Raw genomic sequence first — 14,171 nt, forward strand, 5'->3', positions numbered from 1 at the left:
ACAGTGGTGTCTCCATTTGATCATAGGGTGGAAACTCAACTCACTTCACCCTCTTTGTACTGTAGCACCCATCTTCGTAAACTAAATTCAGCACAGTTATTTCAAAAATAATTCTTCTCAAATAGTGTCTGAATATTTGATGAATTAATAGCATTTTATGAACCCAAGTGTTCATATGCTCCAGCAAAACAAAGGATAATTCTGGTTATTTTCAACCTGGGCCTTATTTTCCTAGGTTTTGCCATCATGACGATTGTGTTCAAAATTTCGTCACTTACTTCACTTTAAGGCCCTGACACACCAAACCGACGTCAAAGAACCAGCGGTGACGAAGGCCGACTGTTGCGTTGCCTCACGTCGCCTGCGTCTGGTCCAAAAAGTTGCACTTGAACACACCGCAAAGACTACAGCCGACGGCCAACTAGCACTTACGTTCTGCGCCTGCGTGAGGGGAAATCTGTATTCGTCATTCAAAAAGGGAAACCGGAAGACCTAGGACTGCGGATATACGAACCGTAAACAAAGCAGCGTTTGCTTACCATTTTCACACCACTCTCGCTCATCACAGACGGTTTCGCCACTTCTAATCGAGAATATGTCTGATAAGAAGTTGCAAATGGCACTGGCATTGTCAGCCCTTGGTCTTTTGGTTGTGGCTTTTGACTTCGTCGTTTGCTTTTGCTTTCGTCACTTCTGCTTCTCTTCTCGTGCCAATCAGAGTGATCTCTCTCACCGACGGGCCCCGCCACCGATTCAACATGCTCAATCGGCCGAAAAGCCACCGACGGGGGTCCGACTAGTGCCGACGGTGCGGGACACACCGCAAAAACTAGGGACACCGACGCTTACCGACGGCCCAACATTGGCCGACAGCTGACCGTCGGCCTGGTGTGTCAGGGCCTATAGAATTTTATGTACCTCCAGTTCACTGGGAGTGCTGCTCTCCAATACACACCCAGAAGGCAAAAGCAATCTCCAACATTTGAATCCAAAAAGTGATTAAAATACACCCTTTCAAGCTCTCTTCCTTTTATACCAGTGTTTTACACTAGTGTTAAGTTGCTTGAATGTGACTGAAGTCGAGTTAATACTGTAGATGCTCTATTCTTGTGCCACCAACACAAGCTGAGGGTATGAGTGAAGAATCACAGCAGAGTGCAGTAGAACTTCACATCTACCAACCGTAATGGAGATTCTTTAATGTTGAGCAAATTTCATTATGACCATTTGGTCTCCTTTTGTTTGTTTGTATTTTTTTGTTTATTTATTTGTTTGTTCATCTATCACACTTGATATCTCAGACACCGCTGATGACATTATGACAAAAGGTGGATGAGCGGTGCAGCTGCACTGCATTCTGCCATTTTCAAAATTACACTAATAGGCCCAAGAGACGTGCTACAATTACAGGTCAAAACAAGGTGACATATTTATTATTGATTGGCCATGAGGGGGATTGCATCATTTATGTGGGACAATTTACTGTTGCTTTTTTACCATAAAGCACAGCTAAGTACTAGGGAAGCTAGTTAACAATCTTTCTGGCTTTCTGTTGTTTTTTACTCTCATGTATGCTGCTGTGGATGGTTTTCAGCTGTGCCTCATTACTAGCCGCATCCGTTTCACACCCATTATCACAGAACACCCCCTCCTGTTTTATTATAAACTGTGCATTTCTCAAAACAAACCCTACTGATTAGAATATGATTAGCTGTTTGCACCATGCATTTCCATGAAGTATTTTATGTGTTTATGCAAACATTATGTTTCTTAAGTAGAAGAGAAGGGGCCAGGAACAAGAAGGTAAATCTCATTGAGTTTGCCCTCTGCTGCTACACTGATAGAGTTAGATGGGATAGAGACATCAGTAGTGTGTTTGTTATATGAGTTGAACAAAATGTAAAAGGCAAGACGTTCTTTCAAAATGCAGAAATGGATTTATGTTTATGCTGTTCTAACATGAGTCTCTTCCTCCACAGGAACTTGTGAGTCACTCAGCTGACCGACCAGAGAGACAGCAGCTCAAGGAGGCATTGGAGGCTATGCAGGTGTGTGTTGTATCATTGTGTGCGTGCGTGCGTGCATGTGTGGCGTGTGTGCACTTGAAAATGACGTAACTCTACAGTGCTCCAAGTCAAAGCTTTGTCAGTTCTTTTATACTGCCACTGTTGCTCAAAGTAAATCTGCCATGATATGACAGATGTCAGAAAGATTTACAGTATGAGGCTGAAAAAACATCTATGCCTTGCTCTCTCAGGACCTGGCTATGTACATCAACGAAGTCAAAAGGGACAACGAGACACTGAAGAAAATTAGCGAATTCCAAAGTTCAATTGAGAACCTTGTAAGTACTTTGATCTCTAACTCCTCTAAATGGTGTCACTTATTAGAATTGTTCTAGTAGAAAATGTATTCCAGGATTATTTGATTGTGTCCTTGGTTGAAAAAACAGCTTGACGTCTTTTTTCTGGATTGGGTATTCTGTTCCTGCACTGGCACTTGGCAGTAGTATAGTCTCACTCCAGCTTAATAGGTCCATTCAAAGCAAATATTGTTTTGTAAGAATTGCATTGTTCATAATCCAATTATTCGGCTTCCTAATGCCCCATAAAATGCCAGAGGATTTCTCTGTGAAATTCAGTTTTTGTTTACACTGCAGAGCTCTAATATGCCAACACTAATACATTACAAGCATGGAATTTTCCACTTTTGACAATGTGATGAGCATCAGAGAGCAGTTACCCATCCTTAAAGTCTCCACAGTTTTTCCTCTGCTGAGAACACTTCACATCATTCCTTGCCTCCTGTCGTCGTCCTCTGCAATCATAATGCCCCCAATACATCATTTAGTCTTCCAGATCATGAACAGACAAGTTATGTGGATCCCGAACCGATGTTCACTTTCCATCTTATCTCTAACAGCCCCCCTCTCTCCCTCTCTCTCTCTCTCTTTCTCTCTTTCTGCCACTCTTTCCCCTTTTCTCCCTCTCTCACCCCCCCCTCTCCCCTCTCTTCCGCTTTCCCTCTCTACTGAGGTGCAAACAGTCACTGGGTTAATTTTTGGGGCCTGTGTATGCGCCGTAGCTGTAGCCCCAGGAACCACCGGTGGAAGCATATTTTTAACGAGCTTTGCTTGTATCCTCATTATATCCCTGACAAAGCACAACCATTGTGGCATTCACTAAAAGGGTCATGCAAATGAGGAAAGGGTCACCTAGCAGCAGAGTTGTAGTATTTTGGATTAAACAGCGCTCTCCGAAAATCAGGGTTACATTCTCCTATTCCTTTATGGGATGAAAAATTTGTAGAGAAATGTATAACTGCCTGTTGTTGAGGCTTTGGATTGAAGGGATTGATTAGATTCTATTTCATAAGAATTGTATTGTTTATTATGAGGATTATCTGCATTGTTTATAATTCATCATTAATAATCATCACATTTAGAAGTTATAGTGTGCAGTGGATTGACCTGGGCATATCTGTGTGACCGAAGCAGCAGGTAAAACTGGAGGAGTATGGCAGGCCAAAGATAGATGGAGAACTGAAGGTGTCCTCTATCGTCAACCGAACAAAGCAGGACCGGTGAGTCCAACCTCTGTAGTATATGAGAAATTCTAAATAATGCAACACAAGCAATGACATATTCTCACTGCCAAATTACTGTGTATTGTCTTTAGGTATATATTCCTGTTTGATAAAGTGGTCATTGTCTGCAAGAGGAAAGGCTATAGCTATGAGCTCAAAGAGATTATCGAACTGCAGTCGTATAAAATGTCTGACGACCCCATGAACAACAGAGACATGAAAAAGGTAAGAAATGCATCCTTTGAGTTTTGAGAGACACAGAGCATACGGTCGCTTATACAATAATATCCTTTTTTTTTAAAGGCAAACCTGCAAGTGTAGGTTATGAAATATCCTGTGCAATCATTATAAATGATGTCCTTGAGCTGAAGGAGTGTGTTGATGGTAATTTCAGATATGGAACCCATGAGTAATGCATCGAAGTGTCAGATATGCATTGTGCTCGTCCATGCTTTAAAGACCATGTAAATGCAATGAAGGTCATTTACGATTCATACTACCTACCGCAGTGCATTCCGCCACCTATCTAACATGGCTTTTTGTTTTGAATCTGCATGTGTGTGTCCATGTTGCATGTGTAACTGGGTCTTTCTCTGGTGTGTTTCTTTTTGCATGCTTACCAGTCGAGTGGAAAAATGGTAAGCTGAAGTGACCCCTTATTTAACTCATCCTGTCATAGTGGCCTATTTTTGGCAATGGTGTGTTGGGTGTCATGCTGTGATTGCATGTGCACCCACTGGCTCTGTGATTGGCTCTCCAGCTTTTGGTCAGATGCATCGCTTAGCATGTGGAGCATCTTTTAGTCCTGAATAAAGTGTTACTTTTTTTAGACTATGTTTTTTGTATAGATTGTTATGGTTATGCAGCTGTCACAGGCCTCTTTGTCTATCTCTTTCATTGCCATCCATGTATCTCTCCACCATCTGTTCCTCACTCACTCTCTCTCCCCAGTGGTCGTATGGTTTCTACCTGATCCACCTGCAAGGGAAGCAGGGCTTCCAGTTCTTTTGTAAAACTGAGGAGACCAAGAGGAAGTGGATGGAGCAGTTTGAGATGGCTATGTGAGTAAGATTACATGGAATCAGCGGCATTATCAGCTGCCTCGACCAATCAGTTCCTTTCATTCGTAATGATTCACTTCTATCCTCCCACCATCAAGGTCCAACATCAAGCCAGAGAGAGCCACAGCCAATCAGCATAACTTCCAGATGCACACGTTCGATAAGAACACCAACTGTCGGGCTTGCAAGATGCTGCTGAGGTAATGATCGTGTTATGTGCATAACACTTAGTACAGTCAGACCCCAGAGTAAATAATAGATCCATCCTAAAATGGGCTTTCCAAGGACATGCACTTTTTATGTGGACTCAAAAGAAAATATTTATTTAATACACCCTGAGGCTGTGTAAAGTGTGCAGAAAGATTTATCCATGTTTTATGCTGCATTAATATACTTTAGTACATTGTAAGTCAATCACACGTCTCAGGGACACAAAGCATGATTGAATAAGAAGGAGGTTGAGTTAAGTGGTGAGCTGAAGAAAAATCCAGCTACACTTGGTGAACAACAAATTAAGAGGCTTAAGTCACAGAGGGAATATGTTTTGGCTAAGATAGCTTTCATCAGGTTTTATTTATTTATTTTTTATTTAATCTGTATTTTACCAGGAAGTCCCATTGAGAACCAATTTCTCTTTTACAAGGGAGACGTGGCTAAAAGAGAAATTGACAAAAACATGAACATGGCTACTTTTAACCTAATGTTAAAAGCAGAACATAATCTACTACATATGATTGATAGATAATATTTTTAAGCATTCCCACCGTGTCTCTGACCACACCTCTCTTCATGTGTGTGCTGCTTAACTTTAGCAGGAATAGCTCAGTGTAAATCGCGCCACTGAATCACCATTTTCACCTCTATTACAGTTAGCTGGGTTAAAATCGATTCTGCGTATTGACCCACAAACTTCATGGCTAGACTGACCTAAATTCACAGCGCTGCTAGTGGAAGCGGGGACCAGCGTTCTCACTTAGTACGAGATGCTAATTACAGCTGCAGCCCCAGTGGATTCCCCAGTGATTTATGGCACTTTCTATTAAACATGGCATTGCGGGATGCATGCAGAGTTATGGTATACGTAACAAATAATGTGCTGTAATATTGACTGCTAGTATGTGGTCTTAAATGGAGTAAATTGATTCTGTGATCTTAAAAAATAAAGAGGAAATGATGTGGGTAGGGATAAGTTGTGTAACTACAATAGCAGTTTTTTAGTAGCAAGCAGTATATTGGCAGTTTCTCTGACTGTTGTTGTGTGTGTGTGTGTGTGTGTGTCCACCAGGGGTATCTTCTATCAGGGCTACTACTGTTCTCGCTGTGGGACAGGAGCACACAAGGAGTGCCTGGAAGTCATCACCATCTGCAAAATCAGTAGGTGTTTCCTCTACTCTCTATAGTAGAAACCCAGACCCAGACTTACTATTTTTTGGGGGGGTCACTAGTATGTAGTCCTGTTGCGATGCCTCTCTGACAGTCTTCCTCCCCTCTGTCTTTTGTTTCAGATCCCCATGACTTGGTGAGCAAATCCTCTTATCAGCAAACAGCAGAAATGACAGAGTGCTTTGTCAAGTGCCTCTTTTATAGATGTTTTTCTTTCATAAAATATTTACCATTGAATGAAGCAATTAAGATTTCAGGTTGCCAATATTGCTACTGATGTAATATTTTGCTTTTCCCCTTTCATAGGAACCTGGGATGTCGTCAGGTAAGTTTGTGTGTGTGTGTGTAATAAAGAAATAAGCTACAAATCATGTTTCACGTTGTCAGCTCAACATGATACAGAACATCTTTGGATAAAGCTGGCTCTTCTGTCTGTATCAGCTGTCATGTAACAAGTTTGTTATGGGTAGAGGTGCAGTTGAGCAACAGCACAGCCCTCTACTGCCATCTAGTGGATAATTCCACTTCATATGAACCACATAAAGATTACCAACCAGGGAGGATGGGTGGCAATTCAAGAGGTGGATATTATTTGACATTCAAAAATTGAAAGCCCTTTGACATAACAAGGATATCACAATTGGTCTACCATGAAGTAATCAATAAGCAATGCAGAGTCAGGAGGTAATGAACTGCAGTTTTGAGATTTAAAGCTGCATTAAGCAAGATTTTTATGTAAATAATATACACCCGTCTTATCAACTTAAATCACAAAGTGGGGCTGCAACAGAAGAGCCTCCCATCCCCCTAACTGAGACCCCATAGACTGTGTATGTACACTTCACCCATGGGACAAATCAAAACTAGAGTGAAATACAAAACTGTCTCCTGAACAGCAGTGATTGCTGCCATTTGGAACCACCAACATGCAAATTTGCTTAGTGCAGCTCTAAAATAAGAATTGTCCCCATTAAGAATTGGCCCTAATGGAGACAAGCTTGTTTTTTAACTTGTGCCATCAAGCTAGCTTTTTCTCCCACTTAATTATAAAACCACAGTTAAGTTACAAGAATTCACTGCACATACTTGATCCTACTGTGTATTTCTAGGTCCTAAGATGGTGGCAGTGAGGAACTACCATGGTACACCGGCGCCCCCGGGGAAACCTCCGCTCTCTTTTCAAACTGGAGACTTCATTGAGCTGCTGAAGGGAGATCCTGACACCTCTTGGTGGGAGGTACAGTAATGAATCACTGGCTGCACTTGTTATTCACGCCGGGGAGCTCGGGCTTGACGTAGGCGAAGTTCGCCACTAAAATCAAGTGCAAAAGGCACCCAGTGGGTGGTGCTTGTATATTTTACAACAGAAATCCTTATTTCAGCAGCTATGCGTGGTGTAAACACAAAAAGAAAAGCATTATAAGCTAAATCACATCTTGAAGGAGAAAGCATCACCTCTCAGTCTGCTTGTGTTTTGTCTGGTTCTTTTTCTAACTCCGTTCAGTATCTCAGCCAATGAGGTTTCGGCCGCCAGGTTGAAGCAGGTCATCCGGCGTACGTCACGGCGTAGCCTGTTTTAATATCAAGTGCTGACTCCACCTACCCGGGCCAGTTTTGGCGTACGCCGGTGGCAATTACAAGTGGACCCACTCCTAACTGAACCCTCACTGACCTCTCAATGCTACTGACTATATATGCTCAGTATCCTCACATGCAGAGTGATGAAAAACATAAACACCTTCATTCTGAATGTCACACCAATAAACATGCTGGACACTGATGTGCAGTGTAACTTCTTTTTCTTCCAGGGAAAGCTAATACAAACCCAAAAGAGTGGCTTCTTCCCCAGTTCATGTGTAAAGCCTTGTTTGGACCCCAAGGTAAATGACCCACATATGCATTTGAAGAGAATAATTATGTTTGAGATCAGAGGGCATAATAGAGTAGTCTTGCTGCTCTAGTGTATACTTAAGTACCTGTGTGGGGTATAAGTATGTAATGATCTGCCTGTGCACAGTGGTTCTGTTCTGTTTATAAGTTCTCTAATGTGGGGTCTCGGTTATTTGCGACAGCCTTTCCAGTCATTCCCCAGCCGGCAGTCCTCAAGGGAAACAGACTACTATGGATATCCCTGGTAAGACGCTATGCATCTGAGGGTTGTGGATTTATTAACGATTATTTTACCCTCATACTAGCACCTAGTTTGCAAGAGCCTGTACTCTACCTGCTATTTCTCTGGTGACCATGTAGCTATTATCCTGTAACACTGTGTGGTGGTCTGTTCATTTTCAATTCACTTGATTCAAAATGTGAACTGAAATGGAAAATCACATAATGACAGAGCCACTATTTGCAACAATTTCTATATACAGTAGATTTTATATACTAACCTCTCACTGGCAAAGGATTTTTAGTTTTTAGATTTTGAACAAAAAATCCACTTCTTGAATCAACTGAATTCAATGAATGAATGAATTAAATATTAATGAATGCCCCAGAGGGAATTTGTCTTAAATTAAAAACAAGGACATTGGGCAACATTAAAACATAACAACGACCAACATTTAGACCAAAATTCAAAGCAAATTGACCCCAAGCATGGCAGCAATCTTAAGTCTATTTTTGTTTTTTTGTTTGTTTTTTTTGGATGATTGATGTCGTGGATGTGTTAAACCTATACCATGTCATCAGATGATATAACTTTGTATTTGTAATTGGTTTACTGTACCCATGTTCTTCGCTCCTCTTCAGGTTTGCAGGGAACATGGAGCGCCAGCAGGCTGACAATCTTTTAAAGTCCCACAGCAGCGGGACCTACCTGATCAGAGAGAGGACAGCGGAGGCAGAGAGGTTCGCCATCAGCATCAAGTGAGTGTTGCACATCTTACAGGACAGAAATATCTCTCGGAGGGGGTTTTGATCCCATGGGAAATAAAATTCTCACGGGACGCCCCAGTCAGCTTTTGGAGCATCTTTTAACTCTACTTAATTACCGCTCCGTAATTGCTTGTTTGATCCTGTTTCTCGTGTGCATTCCCTGTAGGAGAATTCAACAGCTCGTATTGGAGCTGTCATACAGTGATGTGTTGTCATGCGTGTCTATTGGCTCTTCTTCCTGGTGTTTTCTTTATAGTCACTATGCTGTCTGGCTTTTACAGATTCAATGATGAAGTGAAGCACATCAAAGTCATTGAGAAAGACAGCTGGATTCACATCACTGAGGCCAAGAAGTTTGAAAGTCTACTAGTAAGTTATATTTATAATACCTAGAGTACATACCTTTCAATATAAAAAAAAACAAATCAAATGATCACTGTTTGTCACAATGTTTCTCCTTCTCTGTTGTTTTATGTAACAGGAGCTCGTGGAGTATTATCAGACCCATTCACTGAAAGAAAGCTTCAAGTTATTAGATACCACATTACGTTATCCCTACAAGTCCAGAGAACGCTCGCTAACACGGGCCAGTACCCGCTCACCAGGTAAACCCACCAACCATGCCATTTCTCCACTACTCGGCCTCTCTCACCTCACCTACCTCTCTATCCAAGATGTTATGTAACCATAAACATGGACTGTTAAAAACACAACCGTAAACAACCATTGCCATAAACAAGTACAGACAGGAAAAGAAAATCTCCACCCTGAACTTCTGGTATGCTAGTATGAACTGCATGAACACTGGGGGACACTAAAGAGCCAATTATAAACTAAAAGAAAATCCAAATGTAAATTCTCACTTCTCCCCCACAGTCTGAAACACCTTCATTATAAACTACCTTATGCTATGAACTGAAAAAAATCTAACAGATGAAAATTGCAAATGAAATAGCATAAAGTTGTTGTTTTTTTCTGTTTATAGTATGTTTTTGTATCAACCTATTTATAAAATCTTTTTTTTATTTTACCACTCCTTTTTGTTTAATTTGCATATTCTAGTATGAATAAAAATGAAGAAAAATTGAAATCTTCCCTGGGAGGAAAAGCCTATATCTGGCTGCTGTGCCCTGACTCAGATTTCTCAAAGTAGGCTGTTTTGTGAAGACAAGGGAAGATACAACATCCCCGCTGTACTGAGCAGACTCAGAGGACAGGCAGTCTTCATCCACTTCCAGTCAAATCAACTCCGCCTCTCAGAGTCTATCAGCAGAGCAGATCAGACCCGAAAAACCGGCATCCCTAATGTTAAATTAGTAATCAGAATAATTAGACTATTCCTGGAGGAAACACCAAGCATACGAACAAGCTCTCTCTCATTCTCTCTCTCTCTCTCTCTCTCTCTCTCTCTCCCTCTCTCTCCGCCTCCATCTCTTCTGAGTTCAATGATGAGAAAAGCCAGCCATGTAATCAGTTGAATAGGCCGATGTTTTCTCCACAATTATAGGCATTAATATTAAACCATCCGAATAATACTGAAAAAAAATCAGAAGGAAAAAGTATAACACCATTTGTGCTTTGCCGAATATGGTATTCGGATTCGGGAACCTTCCTAGTGTAGAATCCTAAAGGCATATAATATATAACACAGCTTAACTTGGGACACATAACTTGAACCATTCAGCACTCGGATTGACTCTGGAATAAAAGAGTACTTAAATCTGTTTAGTCTACATTGTGTGATCCTGTACCGCCTCCCAGATGGCATCAGCTGGCATAAGACATGCGAGGCGTCACCGGTGATTCAACTTGCCAAGCTCAACATGCTCTTCTTGTACTTGTGTTTGGTATGTTTGTTCAAGAGACTCACCAACAGCCTGTGAGCACACTCTGAGCAGCCTGGTTAGCCTAGTTTTTAAGTTTTTTACCGAGAGGCCATTAGACCAGGCGGTTATTCCATAACCGCCAGCACACTTTGAATTACAGAGCAGCGAGATAAGGATAACAATCTGTTTGCTCGCTCCAAAGGATCTTAGCCCACGGAGAAAATAAATCCGCTGCTTCACCTTGCTACAGACAAAATCAACATGCGCATTCCAGGATGTGACCTGTTTAATTCTCTCAGTGTGAATTCAGATAGGGGAAGCGTCCTCGTCTACACACAGAAAAATAAAGGTGTGGACTGGAACATAGAAGAACCATTTGTGGTTCCACAAAGAACCTTTCAAGAACCTTTTAATATCCCAAAGAACATATGGTTCTTTGGGATATTAAAAGGTTCTTGATTAATTCTTAGTTCTTAATTCTTAGTAATTGGATGGTGGATGATGGCATAAATGTGGAAAATAACCAAACCCCTCCATAGTATATATTGTGCAATTGCAAATGAGGCTATACAAGGACAGATAACCAAAAACACAATGCAGGCGTCTAAGCAAAGGATTGCAGAAATGTTTCTTTAAAGAACAGTTCTTCTATGGCATCACTCTGAAGAACCATTTTTGGTTGCAGTTCTCACCTTTATTTTTCTGTGTGTAATTATGGGCCTCGAGATTGTTTGTGCATCGCTTTGTATTTTGGACGTGCACAACTACACGTTTCAACACAACACAACAATGCATCGTGTTCAGATAATATTTATTTTCTCTGTCCGCTTGATGCATTTTTATGATCTGGATATCTTGGTCCGACGACTGACAGCACACTGTATGTCAACATATGGGCCTGCCTGCAGCCATGAATATTTATGAGAATGCCAGGAGGTCGATTATAACGAATACCGAGACACATAATAATGTGCAGGTCTAGCGCATGCCTTCACCTATTGTCCACGAGTCAGAAATCTAGTCCCTTGCCATGTTGCCTGTGGATACAGCAAGGGAGGGTAAAATAACTGAGACAGACTATTTGTTAGACTGCCTCCCATTCTGTTTCTCTTCACTGGTGCTCTGTTCCCTCCCAGGCCTTTACCTCTCCTGACCCAGACTGCTGGAGGGAGGCGAGGAGGGAGGGGAGAGGGGAGGGAGGCAGAGACAGACAGAGAGAGAGAGAGAGCAGTGAGAGAAAGGGAGAGAGAGAGAGAAACAGAGAGACAAAGAGCAAGATTTTGGCAGCTGAGTCAGAGGCCTGTGGACTGGCCATCTGAATTGGCTGGGCTGGCCTCTCTGTCCATTAGAATCTATAAATAATGGCTGTGGCCCTCAGCTGGCTCGCCTCCCACACTGGCCTGCCTTTGTTGGCCCTCCATTGAGACCCAATTGGCGACTACAACAGCATTTTTCCCTCCTTTTTTGGTTGAATCTGGAAATGGATGGAGACAACTGGGTCTGCACTAATGATGGTTTCTCTCTTTCTTTCTTTCTCTCTCTCTTTCTCTGTGTGTGTGTGTGTGTGTGTGTGCAAACGCCTGCACATTTGTGTGTGTCTGTGGGCTGAGCATGGTTCGATTTCAGGAGACAGGACTTGCTGCGCAGAATGCTGCAGGAGGCAACGCATCAGGCCTTTTCCTTTTTAATTTTCTGCTTCTTGGGCTCCAGCTCTGTATGCATGCATCCTAACGCATTTTCTGTCTTTCTCTTCTCCTCTCTCTTCTTCTTCTCCTCCTCTCAGCAGCCACCTGCGCCTCCTACAACTTCTCCTTCCTCAGTCCACAGGGGCTCAACTTCTCCTCTTCTCAGAGCTCAGCTCCCTTTTGGTCAGGTACTCTTTCTTTCTTTCCTTATTTCTTTCTTTCCTTCTTTCTTTCCTTCTTTCTTTCTTTCTTTCTTTCTTTCTCTCTCTCTCTCTCCCTCTCTCTCTCTCTCTCTCTCTCTCTATCCTGTTGCCTTCCTGTTCCTCGTTGCTTGTAATTTCACAACCTCTCAGCCACTGCGCTCCTGACCTCATTAAATTTTTCTCTATGGTGCTCATTTCATTAATAAGAACATTTAATTCTTTCCCAGGATGACATTCTCTCATTAAATCAAGAAATATAAATCCAATTCTCTCCCCCGTGATGGAACAGCTTGTTGTCTGCAGCTTGTTATTTTCCCCATCATAGTCCCGTTTTTCATTGCGATTATAATGTATCATGCTGAACACAGAACTGGCCATGTTCATTTTGTCGATCCTTCTCAACTATCTGTTATTACTATAAATTATCTCACATCACCCTCCTCTTCCACTTGCATCTGATTTTCCTCTCATCAAACCGAAAGTCTTCTTGGTCCTTATTTCTGCACCTAGCATTTCTCTATAGTGACGATATCTGACCTAGTAGGGATGGGATGATATGCTTATCTCTTGATACGATTTGATACGCAATATGGGGTTCTTGATTCGATACAACCACAATACGATGGAATAAATAAAAGTTTAATGGCAAAGTGTGACTGTGCAGAATTATGTTTATTTCTGAGCCACAAATCTTTCTAGCAATGGCATTGGCTTGCTAGAATGTAAACAATTTAAAAATGTCATTACAAAGTGCAAATAATATAATTTGGATGGAGAGCTTGTGAAATTGTGATGGTCAAGCCGTCTCATTTGTGATTACTGCAGCAGAATAAAATGGAGCTAATATCGCGATTAATTTTTCTGCCCCACGATATGTATTGCCACATTTTTGTATCGCGATATATTGAATTTTGACATATATCATCCCATCCCTATGACCTAGCACTCTTTTAGGGATGATATTTGAATACTCGAGGGAATGTTTTACTCATTCTCCTGTCAGCGCACTATTGTTTTGACCCTTGCAATCCCCATTATTAGCCAAATTGTAATACTGATGATACATAGATTTAAGCATATCCTACTGTCTCACTTATAATTGCTACAGACAAGCGCATCTGTTTTAATTCCTAAAATGTATTGATCTCACATTGTTTCCATGTTCACAGTGTTCACTCCCCGTGTTGTCAGTACAGCAGTAGCCAGGTATAACTTTGCGGCGCGAGACATGAGAGAGCTGTCGCTACGAGAAGGAGACATCGTCAAGATTTACAGCAAGATCGGCGGAGACCAGGGGTGGTGGAAAGGAGAGGCCAACGGACGAGTGAGTAAACCTTGAAACTGTGTTTACTACTGGATGGTAAAACTATAATGTTGGTGACACTTTACTTAGAGTGTTGCTCCTGAGGCATTAAGTCCATTATAAGCACATTATGAGTGCATTATATTCAACATAATCGCAACATGATAAAATATGCTACAACACATCCAATACACAATAACTCTTAGGCGCTGAATACTTTCTGGTGCAAATATGTAGCTAACACCTAT

General features: G+C 41.6%; 1 protein-coding gene across 1 annotated transcript in view; it reads left to right on the forward strand.

Moving 5' to 3' along the window:
• Window positions 1-14,171, forward strand: part of vav2 (vav 2 guanine nucleotide exchange factor) — a 193,024-nt gene that overhangs the window by 174,966 nt on the left and 3,887 nt on the right. The window contains exons 11-27 of the mRNA XM_078286765.1: window positions 1,980-2,048; window positions 2,258-2,344; window positions 3,497-3,582; window positions 3,678-3,810; window positions 4,209-4,223; window positions 4,537-4,646; window positions 4,745-4,846; window positions 5,932-6,020; window positions 6,152-6,165; window positions 6,336-6,354; window positions 7,139-7,266; window positions 7,838-7,909; window positions 8,102-8,163; window positions 8,781-8,897; window positions 9,188-9,275; window positions 9,388-9,511; window positions 13,790-13,944. Coding sequence (XP_078142891.1) covers window positions 1,980-2,048; window positions 2,258-2,344; window positions 3,497-3,582; window positions 3,678-3,810; window positions 4,209-4,223; window positions 4,537-4,646; window positions 4,745-4,846; window positions 5,932-6,020; window positions 6,152-6,165; window positions 6,336-6,354; window positions 7,139-7,266; window positions 7,838-7,909; window positions 8,102-8,163; window positions 8,781-8,897; window positions 9,188-9,275; window positions 9,388-9,511; window positions 13,790-13,944 — 1,470 coding nt within the window. The remainder of the gene's footprint in view (window positions 1-1,979; window positions 2,049-2,257; window positions 2,345-3,496; window positions 3,583-3,677; window positions 3,811-4,208; window positions 4,224-4,536; window positions 4,647-4,744; window positions 4,847-5,931; window positions 6,021-6,151; window positions 6,166-6,335; window positions 6,355-7,138; window positions 7,267-7,837; window positions 7,910-8,101; window positions 8,164-8,780; window positions 8,898-9,187; window positions 9,276-9,387; window positions 9,512-13,789; window positions 13,945-14,171) is intronic.

The sequence above is a fragment of the Centroberyx gerrardi genome, chromosome 2 (assembly GCF_048128805.1).
Source record: "Centroberyx gerrardi isolate f3 chromosome 2, fCenGer3.hap1.cur.20231027, whole genome shotgun sequence".
NCBI classification, from domain to species: Eukaryota; Metazoa; Chordata; class Actinopteri; order Beryciformes; family Berycidae; genus Centroberyx; species Centroberyx gerrardi.